This window comes from Balaenoptera ricei, chromosome 8, assembly GCF_028023285.1.
Source record: "Balaenoptera ricei isolate mBalRic1 chromosome 8, mBalRic1.hap2, whole genome shotgun sequence".
Classification (NCBI taxonomy): Eukaryota; Metazoa; Chordata; class Mammalia; order Artiodactyla; family Balaenopteridae; genus Balaenoptera; species Balaenoptera ricei.
In genome coordinates this window covers 48,492,381-48,514,834 of record NC_082646.1, presented here as the reverse complement: position 1 = coordinate 48,514,834, position 22,454 = coordinate 48,492,381, and the positions used below count along the sequence as shown (strand labels likewise).

General features: G+C 34.7%; 1 protein-coding gene across 3 annotated transcripts in view; it reads left to right on the top strand.

Annotated features, from left to right (window-relative positions):
- Nucleotides 1–22,454, top strand: part of TMEM135 (transmembrane protein 135) — a 244,678-nt gene that overhangs the window by 202,831 nt on the left and 19,393 nt on the right. For all 3 annotated transcript variants that reach the window (XM_059930619.1, XM_059930620.1, XM_059930618.1), the window contains 2 exons: nucleotides 16,975–17,016; nucleotides 20,166–20,312. In XM_059930619.1, the coding sequence (XP_059786602.1) occupies nucleotides 16,975–17,016; nucleotides 20,166–20,312 (189 nt within the window). The remainder of the gene's footprint in view (nucleotides 1–16,974; nucleotides 17,017–20,165; nucleotides 20,313–22,454) is intronic.

The following is a 22,454-nucleotide window of genomic DNA, read 5'->3' as shown; positions in this document are numbered from 1 at the left end:
CTGTTTCTTTCCCACATTCCCTCAGGGCTCAACTCCCACTATTCTGCCAGCTACTCCCTTTCCTGGTAGGCAAAGGGAAAATGGTAATTGTGAATTTGTGAGTCAATGCTGCAGCCTTCAGGGCTAAATCCAGCCTTATTTGAAATTTCTTCACAAATGTGACTTTTAACAATCTCTGCTCACTTGCCTCAAAGCTTTCCTCCCTGTCTACAGTTCTCCGCTTATTAGCTCCCTAATGCCCTACCCCGTACATGTCTTTCTCAGGTTCCACCAGTACATTCCTACCTTCTGACTTTCTGACTTACTTTTTCAGAAAGGCCCAAGTATCTTGTCTTGTGGCAGATATTCTGTACTGACTCAAGTGTAGAATTAGCAGGAGTGAATGAACTCTTGAGAAAGAAATACCGTATTTTCAACTCTATGTCCTCATATTAAAGAAGGCTAGACAAGACTTCCATAAAATATGATTTGTAAGTACACTGGTTTCTAAAGAAATCTTTTTTTCCCTTAAGGAATTCTAAGAAGCATCTGTTGTATTTCTAGAGCAAATCATCTTTAACCTCTCCTTCATTTTTTGTTTTATTTAAATGAATGGATATTTGAGAAGGCCTTGTCTCCATGTTCAGGCCCCTACAATTTTTCTACTATAAAAAAAGTATGTGAAGTGTTACTATTACATTGGGTAATTTTATTTCAAACTAAATACAAGACTGTTATTTTCTTCTGTCCTGCTGTCTGATTGTCTTTTGTGTTTTCACTTGACTCTCCCTCCTCTTTAGCCTTTTGGAATTTTGCCTCTGAAGCTTGAATCCCCTTCCTTTTTTCTGAAAAAATGAGATGCAGAACAAGGCATGGCTTGAAGTCAAAAGTAAATTCCTGTATTTAAGTGCTAGCAACCGTTACAGGCTATCAACCTGATGCTTATAGTGAGTGGTGCCTATCAGCCACTTGGCTGTTAGGTGACCATATGTTCTAGGAAAGGGCACTGGACTAACTCTAAGAATGTTGAGTTTTGATACATTGTTGCCAGAAAAATCACTCTGTATATTAAGAGCTTGTCTGGCAGGATACTGAAAACCTAAAATATGACCCACACGTACAAACTTGTTGGAAGACAGAATACATTTTTCATCAAGTTAGAGTCTCAGTGAGAAAAACCAAGATAGTTTGGATTTTAAAGTTTTCCACCCACTTTTCTCTACTGCCAGTCTCCACAGGGCCCCTAATTATGTAGCACTGAAAAGAAGACTATTTTCTGCATTTTTAAATAATATTATTGCTTTTGACTCAGCAGCATTTCAGTTTACATATGCAAAGGAAAATATAAAATTACAAGAGATGGACATTAGCTAGGATGGTATTTAAGGAGAGAATTGATATGTAATTAGAACTACTTAGATGTGACCATACACCAGTTTTGCTCATCTTTGAAAAATAACATATACAATCCTAAATATGTGTGTATGTGGGTGTGTATGTGATCTTGCTACTATCTTTAATATATTTTTAAACATTTCTAATGTAGGCTCATTAAATGTTCTAAGATATTTTCTTGTTGAATATTAGATCATATATACATTAAATATTCTAAGATATTTTCCTATGAAGTATTACACGAGTATGTTCCACCTTTCAAAACTGGTAAAGCAAGAGCATGTTGCAGAAAGTCAGCTTGTAACAAATATAGATGTATATAAACAATATACTTTATTCTTAATTCAACAGAACTCAGATAATTTTCACGTATAGACGTTACAGGCGAATTTAGAAGTAGATAAACCACCTGAAGGTAAAAATATAATTTTGAACATTTGAGTATTTAGTTTGTTCACTTGTATTAGAAGTTATTTTACTTTGGGTAGAACGTTAATTATATAATATTTTTTCCTACTCAGAACATATAAAGCGATATCTTCAGTGATCCCTAGAATTCAAAGTTTCAATCCATCTCATATAAATTTAGTATTGATTCAGTTTAGAAGCAGATTGTGACTGTCTCAAGTTTGAGCAAATCATAAATATTTATAGATTATTTTGTATCAGAATTTTTAAGTTGTGAGGAATCCTAAGGATCATTCAGTTCCATCTTTTCACTTTATATTTGAAGAAACTAAGGATCAGAAACATAAGTTTCTTTTTAAGGTCTTGTAACTATTTAGTGAAAGAGCCAGAATTAAAAATTAGATTCTCAGACTGTCTTACCATGATCAATTATGGAGTCTAAAATGGGAGAACACTAACTAGAAGGAAAAGAATTAACATCTCAGTATATCAGGCCGTATATATCTACTGACCTATTTGTGGATGATTGATCATCTCTGTTGAAATTCATGATGACCTTAAGACTGTTCTAAGTCATTAACATTGTTGGCTCTGATACAGTAAATGAAACATTGCTCAAGTAGGAGTAGCTGTGTTTTCTTTCTCTTGCATTTTGAAATTATCAATGCCACATGATCGATATCTAAGAAATACCTTCCAGATGGTTTTGTTTTTGTTTACTGATTCTGTTTTGCAATGGATGTCCTTGAAAGAATATGGGCCTTATAGTTTTGGATGACCTTTAATTCCTCCCTGTTCCTCATTTAGGCTGGTCAGATAGGATTTTGTTTTTGTCTTTAAGATAAGCATGACTGTTTGCATGTAAATCCATTGTCACATTTTATGTGTATATTCAAAAGACTTCATTTTTCCAAATAGTTTGATGAATTAAAACCTTTTTATTCTCATTTTCTACCCTGGTAGAATTTCACTTCTAATAAAGCTTGAGGGAAAGTAGAATAACTTTCTAAAGTTTCTCAAAAAATATCAGGTTATTCCTGTAACCAGCCCCCTAATCTTCCCTCCCCTGCCCAACTCTTCCAAAAAAAGATCCTCAAAAATGGAGTGACAAGGCTGATAAGGGTCATCAAACTTAAGATTTCCCATGAGATCCTCATAGAAGGGACCTCTATGAAGGGACCTCGCCATAAAAACTGAGAGCACATTGAAAACAACACAGTTTTCCTGGAACCTGGGAGAGAAGTTTGAAGAGACTACAGATGATGGCAGAAAAATTCAGACTGTCTGCAGCTTTACATTGGTTCAACATCAGCAATGGGATGGGAAGGAAAGCGCAATAAGGAGAGAATTGGATATGGTGTTAATTACACAAAGGTATATAACTATTCCATCCAAAGTGCCTTATTGGCAGTCTTGGTTTCTACCATCCTTCTCTGTTCCCACAGTAAATAAATTATGTGACTCTATTAATTGTATACACACAGAGCAATATCTAGAACTACATTATGGTTGCTGAAAATGAGGTTATTCTCTGTGGCAGAGATAGTCTAGATGAATTCCTGATTGCAAAGTGAGAAATCGAGGGTTTTTGGGGCTTTTTTTATTACAACAGCTAGTATTAATTACCTGAATTTTATAGTGTCTTAAAGTTTAATACTTTATGTCTTCATTTAGTCATGGTTTTGAAAAATTATTTTTAAACCAATTTTTTAATCTATCAGAATGTATTAAAATGTCTTAAAGTTGATGTATAGTTTAATCTATTAAAACAAAATAAAGAGCAATGTAAGTTTTTAGATGGCTTTAATATTGGTTGCTTTCAACAGAATTCAGTTTGTAAGTTGATGTTTAAAAAGTTTAAACAAATACTGCTAAGTGAGATTATAGTTTAAAAATAAACAATGAGATGGAATTCAGTACTAGGTCATGAAAGCTACACTTGGAATATCTTTGTTAAACACAGATCTGGTCCTGTCATTCTTCTGGGGCATGGGGCCTTTTGCCTTATAGCTAAAGTTCAAACTCATTTTTGACATGGTTTGGCCTATGCCAGTCTTTCTCTACTCTGTTTCCTCCTTTCCATGTGCCACTCACATTAAACCTCTTCAGTTCCCAGAATACCCAATGTGCTCTCTTTTTTAAGTCTTATATATATTGTCCTTCTCTGCGTTCTTCCTCCACTTCTTCCTTTACGTACCACCTTAAATATCTCTTTTTTTTCCTGGGTAGCCTTCCATGACCAAGCCAGGGTTAGACACCTCTCCTTTGTGCTCCTTTAGCACTGTGTGCTTTATATTAAGGTATTTCCTGTAATGTAGATGCACTTTTCACTTACATGTATACCCCGCTGGATTGTGAACTCTTGGAGAACACGGACGCTGGCTATCCCCAGTCCTTGGCAAACTGCCTGGTACATAGTTGACTCATAGTATATATTTGTGAAATATTTAACTGCGTAAATGAGTGAATGAATGTGAATAATGCCCCAGCCTACAAACTTTATGGTCTCACCTCTTTTATTCAGGTACAACTCCTAGTTCAGTGTAAACATGCCTATAGCTGCATTCCCATTCCTGCCTTTTGGACTTGATAGTTTTATATTACAGTCACTGTTATATTTGATTTGGGGTGTTAAAAAATAGCTCCTCATTCAGAAAGATTAGAGACTCCTTTTTAGACTCCTATTTATGCACATTTATGTCTAAGTGTAAATTCATACCAAATTATCAGTGAAAAAACGAATACAAATTTATATTAAGGATGAACACTGGGAGTTAATAAGTAATGGGTAGCTGATTTTAAAATAAACACATTTTTTAGAAACTAAATATTTTTAAAAAGCTTATTAGAATTGCTGTTAAAAAAATGAATCCAAGAAACATGGTACCCAATTAGAAATATAATTACTCAAAAATACAGTGTTTTCAGTTACTACACAGATAAAAATTTCTTTCTTTCAACATATATTTATTGAGTGACTTATATGCTATGCACTGATATAGGCACTTGGAATACATAGCTGAACAATGTGAAATTCCTGAATGCTTTAGTAATTAGAAAAAAAAATGGAGCTCAGAGTACACACACACACACACACACACACACACACATTTATGCATGTATATAAAATACTAATTAATATGTTGTAGACAAGCTTATTTCTGAAATCAGTAACAGATTTTAAGAATTATCATACTTAAAGTCAAATATTGAAGTTATTGTGTAAAAGACTAAATGATTGTAGGATTTGGGAGGAAAAGGGGAATTATGCCTTGAATTTCCTTAAATATTATAAACGAATACAATTGATCTTCAACAAAAATATGCTTGGCGTGTTATAGTAGGCTATGTTATTGTTCAAAACCCTTTGCTGCCTCTCCCTGGGGAAGCGTTATACTCCCTGCCCTACATCATGCCTGGCCTTAGATTTGCTTTGGCTAATGAAATATGAGTGGAAATGGCTTATGCTTACTTTTGAGCAGAAGCTTTGGAGCCAGAACACAGTGTCCTGTATTCTCTTTTTTTCCCTGCTTTGACAATCAGCAGATCTGAATAGACACTTCTCCATCACGCTAAGGTCCAAAATAAAGACGACATGTAGTTGAGCCATAGCCAACCCTTGTTTGACAGCATGAGCAAGAAATAAACTTTTGTTGTTGAAACCATTGAAATTTTATTGGAATCACATGGAGATTTTGTTAAAACGCAGATTGTACAGGTTGGGCCCCACTCTTGGAGTTTCTGAATTCAGTAGACCTGGGGTGGCAACCAATATTTTTATTTCTAACAAGTTATTATCATCTGATGCTGATGGTGTTCCAAGTGGTCCACACTTTGAGAAACACTGACCTATCCTTTCCTGACTAATACGGTCTGTTTATATTTCTAGATACCTTAATTACACAGTAAATGCTCTGATAACAAGATGCAGAATATTTCCCAGCCTCATTGTTGAAAGAAGTAAACTCTATAAACTGCCTTTGATTTCTGGGACACGGACACACAAAATGCCATAAGAAACCCTATATTTGGAAGAGTGGATTAGATAACTATGGATATTACTATCACATTAGCCAGAGCCAAATAAAAAACTGCCAAAAATATACAAAGAGCAAAGGAAGTTTGAGAAAGAAACAGACCCATCTAATTGTGGGAGAAATTGCCATCCCTGATGGACTTGGTAGGAATTCTCTTGAAAAGGGAGGGTGGTTAAAGAGGGGATTGCATATGGAAGGACCAGGATGACCAAAATGAGGGAGGTGAGAAAGTGTGAAATGTGTCTGAAAGTAACTACTAACACAGTTTGCTACTGAGAGACAGATAAGGAAGAAGTGATCTCATGAATTTCTTTCAGAAGTCCAATTTCTTATGTAGTGTATAATAGAAAACACAATAAAACTTCGTTTCAGTCCTGTTTTTTGTACTCATGTCTGGGATTGAGGTGCTTTTGGAATTTAAATTGCTAGAAGTGGCAGATTAATACCAAGGGTCGGCCTTGTGATTGTCCAGGAAATTTTGGAGAGACTGATGCAAAAAATAACTATTGTGAAGAGGGAGGTGCATGAGAGAAGCCAGCATGGAGTCCTGACCAAAGTCAGGCCACATGTTTCGATGGGAGGACATGTGGAAAAGAGGAACAGGAAATTGGTTCCTTCAAAACTATCCATGCTCTTCCGTCCCTTGTAAAGTCTTTGCATAATGTCAGTTGGAAGGATTTGGCTCTCTCCCTTCATTCAGGTGATTTGTGGTTTCTCTCCTACAGCCTAAGACCCCTCCTCTTCTTCCCTGTAGTATTTCTTCTCCACAGTGAGATCCCAGCAGGCACAGAGAGTTAGTTGATTGGGGTGTAAAATGATTTTATTGTTGTGTGAGGATGTCTTGGACCAAACTCTGTTTGGGGGCAAATCACTTATCTCCCTGGACCTTGGTTTCTTAATCTGTAAAATATAATTCTCTCAGGTTACTTTAGTTCCAATATTTCATTTTTCTAGTACCATTGATAGTCCAGGAAGATTCCAATATGTTAACTTGCCCAATTTCTGTCATACATAACACAAATTAAGTTCATAATCTTTGAGATGAATGAAGTAAACTGTAGTTTTTAAATGAAAAAAAAATTTTTTTATAAACATTTTCAAGACTTTTTGTAATTTTTTTTTATTTTTTAAAGATTTATTTATTGATTAGTTGATTGATTGCTATGTTGGGTCTTCGTTTCTGTGCTAGGGCTTTCTCCAGTTGCGGCAAGCGGGGGCCACTCTTCATCGCGGTGCGCGGGCCTCTCACTATCGCGGCCTCTCTTGTTGCGGAGCATAGGCTCCAGACGTGCAGGCTCAGTAGCTGTGGCTCACGGGCCCAGTTGCTCCGCGGCATGTGGGATCTTCCCAGACCAGGGCTCGAACCCGTGTCCCCTGCATTAGCAGGCAGATTCTCAACCACTGCACCACCAAGGAAGCCCCTAAACGAAAATTTTTATTTTAAAGTTAGGATACTCTATAGTCCTCAGTTAATCAAAAAATTATAGTTTTCCAAAAGCATCCAAAATACTGTTTTTGCTCCATTATCCGGAGATGGAGCAAAATATTTTATTTTAGATTTGAACTTTGATATTAAATAAGCATAACTTTATGAAAAAGTATAGCCTAAATAGCTGCTCATTTTGTTCAGTATGAAAACCAATTGCCATATTATTTTAATGACAGATACCAATGTGCATTTGAAAATAAATTAATGTTGATTCAAAGATTCTATATAATTGAAAACATTTGTTTTCATCCTTTTCCCAACCATTATAGGAGGGGAAAAAATGAAAATACTTGCCAATCTTGAGGTCTTTAAAAAATAGATTGGTTCAGTATTGTGGTTATAATTTTGTTTAATGTAAATAATTTTTGTCCATAGCAATGCCATGATTTTAAGAAACTTGCTAAGTTTTTTCTTGAATTTATATAAAGCACCATTTTGATCTTAAATTTGGTTTTTGCCTATTGTTAATTTGTCAAGTGTAAACATGTGCCATTTCCTTTGGAACTGCAAACAGTTTAGGTCCATTGGAGCTAAAATCTGCTCTTTTTACAAGTATTTTAAAGTTCGACTAGCATTGCTATTACCAGTTCATTTTGAGAGGGAAATTCATCCTAATTAACATTTCTTTTAGAAACAGTCTGAAGGTGATTCTTGGTTTCTTAGCAATTGAAGACAGCTTGGAGCATGACCTTCCTTAGTTTGGATTTTAAAGCAAAAGCAGTTCCAGCCTCTCCAAGTTTAAGGAGAAATCTGATTCTATTGGAGTTGTTACTGTAAGTTTGAATCCAAATGTTTCCAATTTGTATTTAGGACACACTAGAAAAAAGTACACAATAATCATCTGGGGACTTACAATCACACTTGATTACCCATAACTGCTGCCTTGCTTCAGCAGCTTTCCTTAGGTTATTGAGAACAAAGCTAAGCACCAGTGTTCCATTCTGTATGAAATAAATGTACTGTAAAATATTTACCAGAATCAAAAATAATATTTTTAACGTACTGGGAAAATTCACTATTTAAAGGAATCCAATTGAAAATTATTTGGAAGATATATGATGAGTTCATGAAGCAAACAAAATAATCTTCCACAAATTTCTTCATCTGTTGCTGTTCCAATTTCAGATTTTTGTATGTGAGCTTTCTTAAAGTAGGAACATAATATTAGTTATTTTGTTTTCTCATATTAAGTGCCGTATGTGGGTTGAAACCGAGCTCTCTGAGTCTGTTTTATTCTTCAAACAATAGTAGACTTAAGAGGAAAAACCTGTTGTGTGTATGTAAGCAATGTAGTGTATTTTAATTGCACATCACAGCTTCTGAGTAGTAAATTGAAATGATTGATTTAACCTGTTGGAGTGTACATATGTGATTAGGACACTGCAGATTTTTTTAAAAACAAAACTAAAATAAAATCTTTAAATTAATTCCATGTCAATTTTTCCGATATTCTTCTGATAAACAGGTGTCAATCAAAATCTATAGTTGCTGATCAAGTTTCAGTTACTAAATTATAGCTGAGTACTAAGGTAAGCTTCTACACCTGAAAACAGGTTAGGTAAATTGATTAGAAAAAGTGGTTTATTCTTTCATGTGGGATTTTAAAAACAAAATAAAAAAAATTTAACTTAAAAAAACTATATAAAATGGTATGTGTTTTCTTTATAATGAAGACAACTGTGAAACAAAAATTCAAGGCATTTAGATAGGCGTTCTTTTTTTTTTAACTTTTAAATTAAACTTTTCAGTTGTATGCACTCCAAATGTATTTGTTTTTTTTTTTTTAATAAATTTTATTTATTTATTTATTTATTTATTTATTTATTTATTTATTTATTTTTGGCTGTGTTGGGTCTTCATTTCGTGCGAGGGCTTTCTCTAGTTGTGGCGAGCGGGGGCCACTCTTCATCGCGGTGCGCGGGCCTCTCACTATCGCGGCCTCTCTTGTTGCAGAGCACAGGCTCCAGACGCGCAGGCTCAGTAGTTGTGGCTCACAGGCCCAGTTGCTCTGCGGCATGTGGGATCTTCCCAGACCAGGGCTCGAACCCGTGTCCCCTGCATTAGCAGGCAGATTCTCAACCACTGCGCCACCAGGGAAGCCCTAAATGTATTTGTTTTTAGTACCAATGATAATTACATAATTAGACAAATCAAAATTTTGAAGATCCAACTATTGTCTGTAACTGTTATTTATAATTAAGTTCTTATGTCATTCTTTTCATACCTCCAATATGCTTGAAGTTTAAGCATTTTCTTTTTTTAAAAAAAATATTTATTTCGTTGTGCTGGGTCTTAGTTGCAGCATGTGGGCTCCTTAGTTGCGGCTCGCAGGCTCCTTAGTTGTGGCACATGGGCTCCTTAGTTGCGTCAGGCAGGCTCCTTAGTTGTGACATGCAAACTCTTAGTTGCAGCATGCATGTGGGATCTAGTTCCTGACCAGGGAGCGAACCTGGGCCCCCTGCATTGGGAGTGCAGAGTCTTAACCACTGCACCACCAAGGAAGTCCCTAAGCATTTTCTGTTTTAAATAATTTTGTTCACATATTATAATAATGTAACTTCTATTTTTGATTCTGAATGACTTAGGTGATTATGATATAATCAATAGAATAGAATATTTTAATAATCATCAGTATGCACGACTGTTTTAAATCCAGTTTGTCTTTGTTTTCGCCAATTATTTTTAGTATCTTCAGTTGTGCTTTTGCATATGCAGATGGTCACTGAGTTACAATGGTTCAACTTAGGATATTTCAACTTTACAATGGTGTCAAAGCATTGCATATTTGGTAGAAACCATACTTTGAATTTTGATCTTTTCCTAAGCTAGCAGTGTTCGTTATGATCCTCCCTATTGATGTTGGGCAGCAGCTCCCAGTGAGCCACACAAATCAAAAGGGTAAATGACCAATACTTACTACCATTCTGTACCCATACAACCATTTGGATTTCACTTTCCATATGATATTCAATAAATTATGTGAGATATTCAAAACTTTATTATAAAATGGGCTTTGTGTTAGATGACTTTCCCCAACTGTAGGCTGATATAAGTGTTCTGAGTACGTTTAAGGTAGGCTAGGCTAAGCTCAGCTATGATGTTTGGTTTGTTAAGTGTATTAAATACATTTTGTTTTTTTAAAAATTTATTTACCCATCTATATATCTATCTATCTATTTATTTATTTATTTATTTATGGCTGCATTGGGTCTTCGTTGCTGCACGTGGGCTTTCTCTAGTTGCGGTGAGCGGGGGCTACTCTTCATTGTGGTGTGTGGGGTTCTCACTGCAGTGGATTCTCTTTGTTTTGGAGCATGGGCTCTAGGCATACGGGCTTCAGTAGCTGCAGCACGCGGGCTTAGTCGTGGCTTGCAGGCTCTAGAGCTCAGGCTCAGTAGTTGTGGCGCATGGGCTTAGTTGCGGCGCATGGGCTTAGTTGCTCAGGGCATGTGGGATCTTCCCGGACCAGGGCTCGAACCCGTGTCCCCTGCATTGGCAGGCGGATTCTTAACTACTGAGCCACCAGGGAAGCCCTGCATTTTCGACTTAATGATATTTTCAACTTGGGATGGATTTATTGGGACATAATCTCCGTCATAAGTGGAAGAAGATCCATACTACTTTTCTCAAATCAAATACTTTAAGGAGATACATGATGTAAAATGCAGGACTAAAGAAATTTGAAGCTGAACTCATAAAGTACAAATAAAGTAATTAAGCTCTTGGAAAGCACTACTGATACAGGAAATTGTGTGCCAGAAGTTTTAGCCAAGATTATTTTCATTTATTTGACGAACATATACATAACTATGCAGATATCTTTTTTAATGATCAGAGATTGTATATAATTTATCTTTGCATTACTTAAATGATCTGCAGCACAGTGTCTTCTGTATGTTAGGTGCCTGATAAATGATTGTAGAGTGAATAAAGATAGATGCTGTAATATTTAACCAATATGTGAGTTTCCTTCTAACCAATTCAATGAGTAAAAAAAGGACAAAAGAACTCTGACATTGATACTTAATGAGTGTTTCTTTTTTTGTCATTGTGGTCACATAGTTATCCATGTTCATTGGGATCATAGTTTCAGAAAATTCTATCTATATCATTTGTTTCAGTTAGTAACTTTATGCCTTCTAGCAAAACTTTTACAGTAGTAGTATTAGTAAAGTTGACCGAGTCGTATGTTCTCTGCCATAGTATTGGTGAAATAGAGATGAATAACTTTTACACTGTTTAATCTGTTCCTAAATGTTCAGATATTGATGTTTTTAATTAAACAAACTACACAAATAATATTTAAATGTATACTTGTAAAAAATTTTAAATGATATATGAACATAGTAAAAAGTTCTATTCTTCCTTCATGTCTTTTAACCCATCCTACTTCAATAGGTAGCCTGCTAACAACTGTTTGGGGTGTATCCTTTTGACCACTTTCTCTAACTTTCTATAGTATATAATAAACAGCATTTTATATTTTATCATTAATAATATTTTAGCATTGATGCTTCGTATAGCAATAATGTAATCTTTTATCATTATTGAGATTATATCTGTAGAATTGCTTGTTGTATCAATACTTAACATCATTTCTGTAGTGTATATATCATCTCAGTAGTTCGTCTTGTAATCTTAAAGTTAAAAAAGATTTTTTTCTAAAGGGTTATAAAGGCTATTTTCCCCAATTCTACAGTTTTTTTTAGATTTAATTACAAAGAAAAATATATGCAAAATATTTTATTTCTAAAATGGAGATACGTGCCTAATTAGATGAATAAGTCCTATTCCCCTGCCCAGCAAAAGGTATTTCAAAGACTCGTATTGTCAGTGAATTGATTGATATTATTTATCAATGCCAATAAAAGTGGAAAGGCTTTAATTTCAAAAAAAAAGAAAAAGGTTGTCTTTGAACCTTTGCCAGGAATAAGTTCCATGTCTAAGTTTTATAAAGCAATAAGCAAATGAAATAATATTAGTAGCAGCCAGTAATCTCAAAACAAATTCAGGGTTTTGCTTGTATGTTACTGTTTTTTTAAAAAATTCTTGACGTTAGAAGATCATTATTTATGAGTGATTTAGAATAATTTTTATTTTTCATTATTATTTCAAATAATAATAGTGTCACTAAATAAAATTATAGTAAGTGATGAAATTTCAGAATTAGAAATCATTTAATGAGCCAGTTATGGAGGTCATTTACTTCCAGGCTCTTTTTTAGGAGGCAATGAGATTAAGCCCTTAAATTAAGTGATTTGCTCTAGGTTGATAGGGAAGTTATGACTAGTATCTGTTTCATTGTTCATATCAAGAGTCTTTCCATAGCATCATGCACTGCCTTAGAAATATGTAAAAGGAGATTTATAAAAGTACAGTTTTTTATATCTATTATATTTACCAAATAAATGAAAACTGACTAGACAAAAAAATTTTAGGAGTCAAAATAGTTCTCAGAGTTTTCAGGTTACTAGAAAGCATATAGTAAAGCAGCACATTTACACCATCAAATTCGATGTTGGTGCCAAATGGTAGGGTGTTCTTAGAGATTTTATAACTATATGCAATAATAGGAACAGGAATGTCACCTATCGTTACAAGTCTCATATTTATGATATTTACTTGGGGGAATTTAATGCAATTTAACTAAAATTTATTCAAAATTCATATTTTGAATGCCTGTGAATTTGTTTTTAAATGAAAATGTGCAACAAAATGTTTGATATAGAAACCACATCAAAGAGCCAGAAATTTTTCCAAAAATGGCTTACTAGTGACATCTGCTGGTACAATGTTGTGATAAAGGTAGAAGTATGGAAATTAAGAATGAGATAAAGAATCTTTTGGGGCAAAATTGTTCATTTTACTATCATTTATATTTCTAATTGAAAAAAATTATCTTAGTGGGTTCTCTCCCACTGGCATTGACCAAGAGAATTATTCTAATAATAATAACGTTAAACTTCTTTATACTTCTTTATACTTTCTTGTATATAATATGTAATTCCAACCTGACCCTCTATGATTAGTTGTTTATCAGCTAAGTTGTTTGATATAATGCTGCAAATTCTTTTTCCTCTTTGTGTCTCCTGGCTTTGTTTTGTATCGTACATAGCACAGAACATTGCAAATGTAGAGATTCAGTAACTGTGGATTGAGTCATACTAGTTATTTATGTCATTTGCATAGACTGACTTTAATAGGAAAGTTTATGTATACATGAGTTAAATGCATTATTTTTATGCACACTCAAAAAATTAAAATGAGACTTTATATTAGAGAATGGATTTATTAGGAGAAATGATTTTTTTTTCTTTTATAGAAAAGATTTTCTGCATTACAGGTTATGATGGAATAAAAAATACTCAGTCCTTGACTATTTTCTTTATTGACACTTAATTCCTAGATGATTGTATCTAGTCCCATGGATTTAAGTACTACTTATAAACGAATCAGACCTCTCCCTTGAACCCACATCTATATAGCCAGCTGCTTGCTTCCTTAACATTTCCATTTATAGCTGACATGCATCTCAAACTTAACATATCTAAAACAAAACTTTGATTTTTCTCCTCAAACCTGTTTCTTTTGTATTCTTTCTCACTTCAATAAATGGATATTTTATCCCATTTGCTCAAACCAAAAATATTTTAATAATTTGTAAATTCTCTCTTGTACCCCACATTGAAACCATCAAGAAATTCCACCAATTCTGCTTTTGAAATACATTCAGAGTCTTACCACTCCCCTCCACCTCTGCCACTGTGATCTAGTCCAGGCACAGTCATTTCTCCTCCTAATTAGCCTCTTTGCTTCTAACCTTGCCCTCCTGTAGTCTATTTTCGAACCAGCAAAGTGATTATCTTAAAACTTAAGACAGATCTTGTCACTTCTCTGCTGAGAACCTTCCCAAGTCCTTGCCATGCCTACAGGGCCTACAGGAATTGTAGACCCCTCGCTCCCTCCACAGCTATTACTGTGACCTCATTTCCTACCACTGCTTCCCTCCAGCTGCAGTAATGCACTTGCTGTTCTCCTTACATGCCATGCAGACTCCTTATCAAGGGCTTTGTGCTTGCTCTTCCTTCAGACTGAAATGCCCTTCCCTCAATTCAGTAAGGTTTCTGATCAAATTACCAAATTCCACCTTCTCAGAGAGGCCCTTCCTGACTACACTATGTTAAAAACAAACAAACAAAAGGCCCAACCTGATCACTGTTTCTCCCCGTGTCCTGCTTTGCTTTTTCCATAGCAGTTATCACCACATGACATACTTACTTTTTTTTTTTATCCTATCTTTCCCCCTTCTAGAATGTCAGTGGTAAGCAAGCAGAGATTCTATATTGTCCACTGTTACATCCTTAGAACCTAAACCAGTGCTTGCACATAGTAGGCACTCCGTCAATATTTGTTGAATAAATCAGCGAGCCTTAATACATGAATGGAGAATGTGATTTGATTTACATTATAATAACGGAATCCATCAAATAGTGAGGCACCTTTTAATGGGCTCTGTTTTGTATAAATTTTTATGTTTATATCATACTTTTTACATTTAACATAGATTACAATAGTGTTTCATAGTCAGATTAGGGCTCAGACAATACTTTCGGTGTCAAAATGCAGGGCAGTATTACTATTTTAAAGATTCTTTTTCTGGGAATAATTACTTTTTTGTCCTTTTGACATAGACATCTGACCCTCAATTACATTAACAGACCTTATACACATGAATGGAAAGAAGAATAGCCCCTTTTGAATCCATGCTAAGACTTTATCAATATGAAGTGCTTCCCACAGGGTTCTGCTGAAAGAACCAAACTTCCATCATAATGAAATTGCAAATTCATTTGTAGATGCCCTTTTATATTTGAAAGCTACTTTTTGATGTTTGGTCTGCAGTTAGATTTATTGTTTAAGGTCACAAATATGCAATCCTGACCAGACCAAGTTGTCAGAATCCTTTATCTATTCAACATTGCACAAAGACAAATGGCTATCTTTTAACAATAACATACCAGAGCCAAAATTTGTTCCCAGTTGTACATAATCTTTTAATCAATCTGCTTTCTGTTTTCTAGTCAATAGACTCCCAGCCTAACCCCTCACCACCCCACCTATCTAGAAATTACTCAGTTATGGGTTTTAAATTACTGAGAAACACTTTCTTCAGATGGAAACAGATAACTTTAAGAATTTTAATGCTATAATTTTCCCATGCACACTTTAAGCTTAACATATGAATTATTTTGCCTTTATCCTCATTCTATACAGAGTAGATAATTATATAGTATGTTAGCTAAATTCTCTGGTTACGTTCTCACTGTTAACGTGACCACAAAGTAGATTATGTTGCTTAATTGAATTCTTAAGTGCTTTAAAACATCTCAGTGCACATGGATTAAGTTTTTTCCTGAGATTCTATATGTCCTCCAATAAAAATGTATATTTAAAAATTTTTAGATAGATTTCTTATATTTTTGTTCATTTCCTTTGTGACCTTTCATATAAAAGGCATACAGAAAGAATTGTCCAGTTAGATTTAAGGCTGTACTTTTTGTCCAAGAATATCCAGTGTCTAATATTAACATATGTTAGAGCATCATTATATCACCAATCTTTATAGTTTCTCCCAGGAATTTTGATACTAGATACCCAAAGATTCTCTAGTAACTTGATCATACCTATAGAGCAGACCATTAAGGCCAGGATAGTAATGCCCCCATTTAAAAATCTTGTTTAAATACTTCTTGCAGATGTGAGAATCCCCCCCTCCCCCCTACCCCAGTTGCCATGTAGTTTGAGTCTTCCCCAGTTAAAAGGAATACACTGTTTTAGGAGGAGGTATAAGAGAAAACCATAACTTTTAAGTCAGATGAAGTCATTTTTTCTTGTTTTTCCTGAATTCTGACTACTATTTATTTTGTGACCTCGGGGAAGTTCCCACATCTGGGGGGCCTCTGCACAGCTGTGGAGTAGAGAAACACCTATTCATAAGAGTTGTGGTATAATTGAACGAGACGACACATATAAAGGGCCCAAAACAATGCCCAGCAATAGTAAGCACTCAATAATATTTGGAATCTTCTCTCTGTGCTCTCCTCCCTATTCCTCTTGCTACATTATCTGTTCGGATTGGGCTTACTCAGAAGTTAAAATTGTTAACTAAACTTGAAGTCTTTTTGTGCCTGCCAACTCTACATTGCTCTGCATTCACTGAATTAATAAATAGGGAGAAGTCAGGACCTTGAATTGACCTGTACATAATACCCAGCAGGTGTATGTGGTCTTTCTCTTCACAACAAATTGCTCCCCCAGGGATTGGCTAGAATGAAGAATACTCCGCTCCCAGCCTTCATTTTAAGTCCACATGGATCCCTTAGAAGATTTACTTTAAATCTCTCTTCAACCTGCAAATCTGAGAATTGAGCCTTAAATTATGTTAATACGACATGGGAAGGCATTATCATTTTAATCATTTTGTGTAAGATGGCTGTTCATTGTTTGTTATTTGTTTGACCATTTGTACTGCTCAGATCATTGTCCTAGAAGAGTTTCACCTTTAAAAGAAAATCATTTTCAGGAAGAAATTTAATAGCTATTTAATACTACTACTTTATATCTCAAAACAAGTTATTTTATCATTGTAAATTTCTATTGTTTTAGGTGCAAAGATGGTTTGAAAGGATTTACATTCTCTGCACTTAGGTAAGTTGCATATTGTATTTATCTTTATGTTAAGAGAATTTACAAGTTAAGTTTTTTTTAAAAAATAATATCATCGTATATAATTGTAATAAATATTTATTGACTCCACTTTTAAGTTGCAAGCAATTTTAGAAGTCACAAAAGTGGCTTTGTGGACATTTCATTAACAGAGTAATTTGTTAATTTTCCCCCTAAAAATCAGTCAGTCAGCCACTATTTGGGGGGCCTATTATGTGCCTTACAGTATGGGGTATTAAAGAAGATTACAAGAACTCTCTGTTTACGGAGCTTGGAAAGACAAAGCTACACATGAACAATTACTGGAAAATGAAGCCCTTAATTGTGTGGTACCAGATTACGGGCTTTGTTAGGGCAGGACTCATGCATTGTCAAACACATTTTGTATTATAGGCTTCACTAGAGTCACTGGAGTCTTCTTTTCACCTCGTAGCCCATCTCTTATCACAGTAATTGGCACGTGGTCGATACTGTAGAGATGTTGGTTAGCATTAGTGTTGAATTTTATAGTTCACCAAACATTGTCACATACATTAGGAAATTAAAGTTCCTCTATTATTGAATAGAGTATTTTTGGTTGTGGAAATTCTTTGGTAACGATAACTAAATCATAACACAGCAGTAATTTCATGTCATATTTTTCATTAAAAGATCATGAAACCTATTAGAAAATAGCTTTTTGTTGTTGTTGCATTGGCTACATAGGATTCTGTGTAATTCACAGATTAAGCGAATTAAGTTTCACTTAAATCAAGTTTAATTAATTAAACTTAATTAAATTAATTAAAGTTTAATTAATTAAATTAAGTGAATTAAGTTTCACTTAAATTAAGTTTCAACTTAAACTGAAAGTTGGTAACAAAATCAGAAGTTGGTTTTCCTAGAGAGAAAACTCTGCCATTGTTCCTGGATCTTTCCTTAGACTCCCAGAATCCTTGCCAAAACTCAGAATGTGTCGGATATTTGTGTATGTTTTCTTCAAATCCACTTATAATGAAAGGCTGACTTGGACTATTTGCACTTAACATTTTCTCTGTGTTACAGGAAAATATTCTGGAAAAATAGTTATTCACTCTTGCTAGTTCTGTAAGATAATAGTGGAAGTTAGGGGAATAGAAAGAGTCAAGGAGAGAACCACGGGAGAAGAGCCAGTGCAGGAATCTGAAGGTAGACTAAGACTGATTCATCGTAGTTTAAACCATAGTTAATAATGTACAAAGTTTGGTGACTAAGAACCCAGGCCTTAGAGTTAAACAGTTCAGGGTTCAAATAATTACTGATATTTTTGATTGTGGACAAGATGCCTTTTCATGTTAACTGTCATGGAAAGTATGGTACCTACTTCATAGTGTTTTGCTATGAGGGTTAAATGATTTAATCTTTGTCCATGGCTCAGTGCTGTGCCTGTCATGTAGTAAATGCTCAGAAAATGCTCCCTATTACTATATTCCTTTGCTAGGTGTTAACTAAATATTTATTATGTGCCCGACACTATGCCAGGCACTGGGATATAATAACAAAGAAGGTATATAGAGTCTCACAGATCCCACAGTTTAGTGGGGGAGGGAAAGTACTAAAAAGGTGCTTCCAGTACTGGGGGATCACTGGGCTGTGAGAGCACAAAGGAAGGATGGCTCACTCACTCCAGCTTGGGGCAGGGGCAGCTTCTCCAAGGAAGTGAGCTCTAATCCGAATGGTAGGTCCTGGCCAAAATAGCAACACTTTCCTTTCAGTGTTGGGAAAGGTATGAGAGATATTGTGTCTGTTCTAGCATAGTTTTACCTTGTTTATAAAGAGCAGTAGTACAGACCCTAAACTCTCCATTCACACCCACGATTAGGAACCAAATTCTTTTGGACCAGCAGTTACCAAGGAGGCACAGCTGCCATCTGGTGACAAACAATCTCATTGCACGCCCCTTACAATTTGGTAAACTAGATGTTTTATCAAGTTTGTCCTAACGAGATGGGTTGCACTTGTTGATAGTAACAATTTTTCTCTCTTTCATGAGTATTTAAATTTGCCATAGTTCCCATGTTCTAGAATTTTAGTGTAGTGTTGTTATTGGTCTCCTGTTTTATCTATGTTTTGTGATATTTTCTGAAGGTTCAGCAGGCAGAATTGGCTAAGGAAAGCTTAGTTATTCTTTATAAGAGCAGTGACTCTTATAGTGAAGGTGAAAACAGCAAAAATGAAAACTCTGATAAAGGATACTGATTGAGTGATATCTAATGGTTGGTAATGTTTTCTTTGTATTGTCTTTGGAAAAATATAGTCCAGTTTTGATGATACAGGAACAGTGTCTTCTCCTGGATATTAGATTTTTCCAAAGAGAAGTAAGTAGATTAGAATAACATCAAATTTAAGATTTTCTAATAATGTGGGGAAGACACACAGACTCTTAACCAACTTTCTGATTCTCATTCTTTAGTTCCCTCTATTTCTCATGTGCATATAGATGACCACCTACTGCACTGCAGCTGTTTTATGACTCAAAGTGACGTTAGATACAAATTTAGAGTAAAAAAATGAGAAATGCATTCAATTGTAACTGTTGGTACATTTTAGAGAAAAAAATAGAAATTTTGTCATTAACTAGTAGATCCAAGTTAATAGTTCATCTGCTTTTTTGTTTGAAAAAACTTTTAAGTTGTGTAATACCTTAAAAAAGTGGTGACTTTAGATACAAATTTAGAGTAAAAAAATGAGAAATGCATTCAATTGTAACTGTTGGTACATTTTAGAGAAAAAAATAGAAATTTTGTCATTAACTAGTAGATCCAAGTTAATAGTTCATCTGCTTTTTTGTTTGAAAAAACTTTTAAGTTGTGTAATACCTTAAAAAAGCGGTGACTTAAGTTAAAAGGGTGTTTCATCAAAGAGCTATGCTGTATTTGATTTTAAGATGCCTGCACTGTTAAATAAACAGCTATTAACATTTTCTGAGTATTCAGATTTCAAAAGCCTATTTTTTAAAGGATGACTAGTTTTATATAAATTGTGGAAAATATTATTTCAAATGATAAGGTACTGTCCACAGTGTATTTGTATATAAACAAAATCAGTTTATTTTCTCACTGATTTTTTTTTTTTAAGAGGAAAAATGCCTCTCATTGAGCTGTTTTCTTTAGGTTCATTGTTGGGAAGGAAGAAATTCCCACACATTCTTATTCACCAGAGGCGGCATATGCAAAAGTGGAACAAAAGACTGAGAAACATGAGGAAAAACCAAGAGGAACGAATATAATTGCTCTAGTCAGGAAGCTTGTGGATTCAGTGTGAGTTCTTTATCTTGATATTTTAGCACATTTTGTCACCATTTTATATAACATTTGTACCATGCCAAGGTATTTTTGTTTTCTTTTCAGGTAATAATTTTTTTTTTTTTTTTTTTTTAACCAGAAACTGTGCATAGAGTTTTATAAAAAGGCACACGATGGCAAGTGAATGTTGTTTATTATTTCTAGCAGGACTATAGACCATTATCTGCCTTTAAAATAGTTTTACATGAAATCGAAATACTTTTCTATTTCAAACTAAGCAGAGTTGCAGGAGGCTAGAAGAGGGAACTTCAGGAAACAGATTAATATGTGCTAATCGAATGTTTCAAGTGTGGAAAGGAGAAAGAAAAATTCCAAGAGAGATTTAAGAAGATATAGATATAATAAGGAGCAAACTTTAAGTGAAGGATATTTTGCAAGAGTGGAAATTTTTAGGGCTTTGGAAATAAAATAAGAAATCTTTATTTGTATGTTATACAAAGAAGTCTATTTCATACAAATAAGTCTTCATTTGCATTTAAGATATTTAAGAAAATTAATTTAAAGGTTTAAAATTAGAATATCAGCCAATAAAAATGATCTTGTAGTGCTATTTTAGAGAGTGTAGAATGAGGAGGCAGTATAGAAAGTTAGGGGATCAACTACAGGAAGCTGTTGCCCTTTAAGAAATCTGAAGACCTGTGTTTGACTCATTTTGCCCCTCCTGGCTTTGGGACTTTGAACAGTGATTTAACCACTCTGCATCCTAAAGTCCTCATCAGTTAACTTTATTAAGGAGTGTTGCATGCATTAAATGAAATAACATAGGAGTTGCTTCACATACACGAGCACAGAGTAGGTACTCAAAACTTTTACTGAATTTAAAGACTTTGTCTCTTCTTCTGTACACCACAGAAGAAGGTAAAAGGAAAGAAAGGGGTGGTAGACGGCAGTAATAATTGTGGTAGGGGATCCTGTTAATGGGAATCATGTCAACAAGAATCATAGGGGAATGCAGAGAATGTGTGATGTAGGGGATCCTGTTAATGGGAATCATGTCAACAAGAATTATAGGGGAATGCAGAGAATGTGTGACGGAGGTGAATGAAGCCTTGGGTATCAGAGCTGATCGGGCCATGGCAGAACTTGTCAGAGTAGCCTCAGTGGGTCCATTGGTGTGAAAGCAGGTGCAGGATAATATAGAAGCAGAGCAGATGACATAGGAGACTGGCAGTCCAGCACTTGGGAAGCCATTTTAATGAAAGACTAGGAAAGACTAAATGACAGTATAGTTGATAACAGAATTTAACTTCACTAGCAAAGAGAGTTTAACAATTTCTGTGTAGTTCTGGTAGCCATGGCTGAGAAATGTCTTTGAAGAGGACACTTAGAAGTATGAAGAGTGATGGTTTACATAAGGCAGTCCTTCTCTGATTCACCCCTTTTCAGGCCCCTAGCTTTAATCACTCAACAACTTCCCATGACCAGATATGTCATATCATTCTAACGACATAAGGAATGAACTATTGCTGTCACCCTTGACTAGGAAAGGTTGCCTGTATACTCCAGCTGCAGTGCAGCATTGAATTTCGGAGAAGGTCTTTATAATCAATTTGCAAATGGAATTAGAGAGCCAGGATATCACTCTGCAAGTTATTATCATAAACAAGAAAGAGTTAATGTGTTCCAACCATGAAGATAATTAATTAATTGTATTCTGAAAGCGTTATAAAGACTGCTTATTTTGGAACATGAACTCTTCAAAGAGAAAGGGGGAGAGTTAAACCCACATTAGATATTCTACTTACTTTTTTACGCCTGGAGTGAATAAATAAATAGTCCTGGAGTAGACATACCAAATAACTAAAATAAGTGTGTCTTGAATAGTAGTCCTCCCAGCAGAAATGTTTATTAAACACTGGAAGACTAAGTTGTTTACAGTTAAATCACAACCTACTTTTGAATTCCTGCATGTTCTATTTCTATATTTATTTTAAAAACTGAATTTTAAATTCTAATACTATATCATGTTTCTTTCCCAGATGTTTTCTCTCAAATATAATTAACTATAAATTCCTGTAACCTGAGCACATTCTCATTATGATTTTTGCTCAAGTACTGACGTCATGGATGATTTATGACCATTATACGCTACAATAA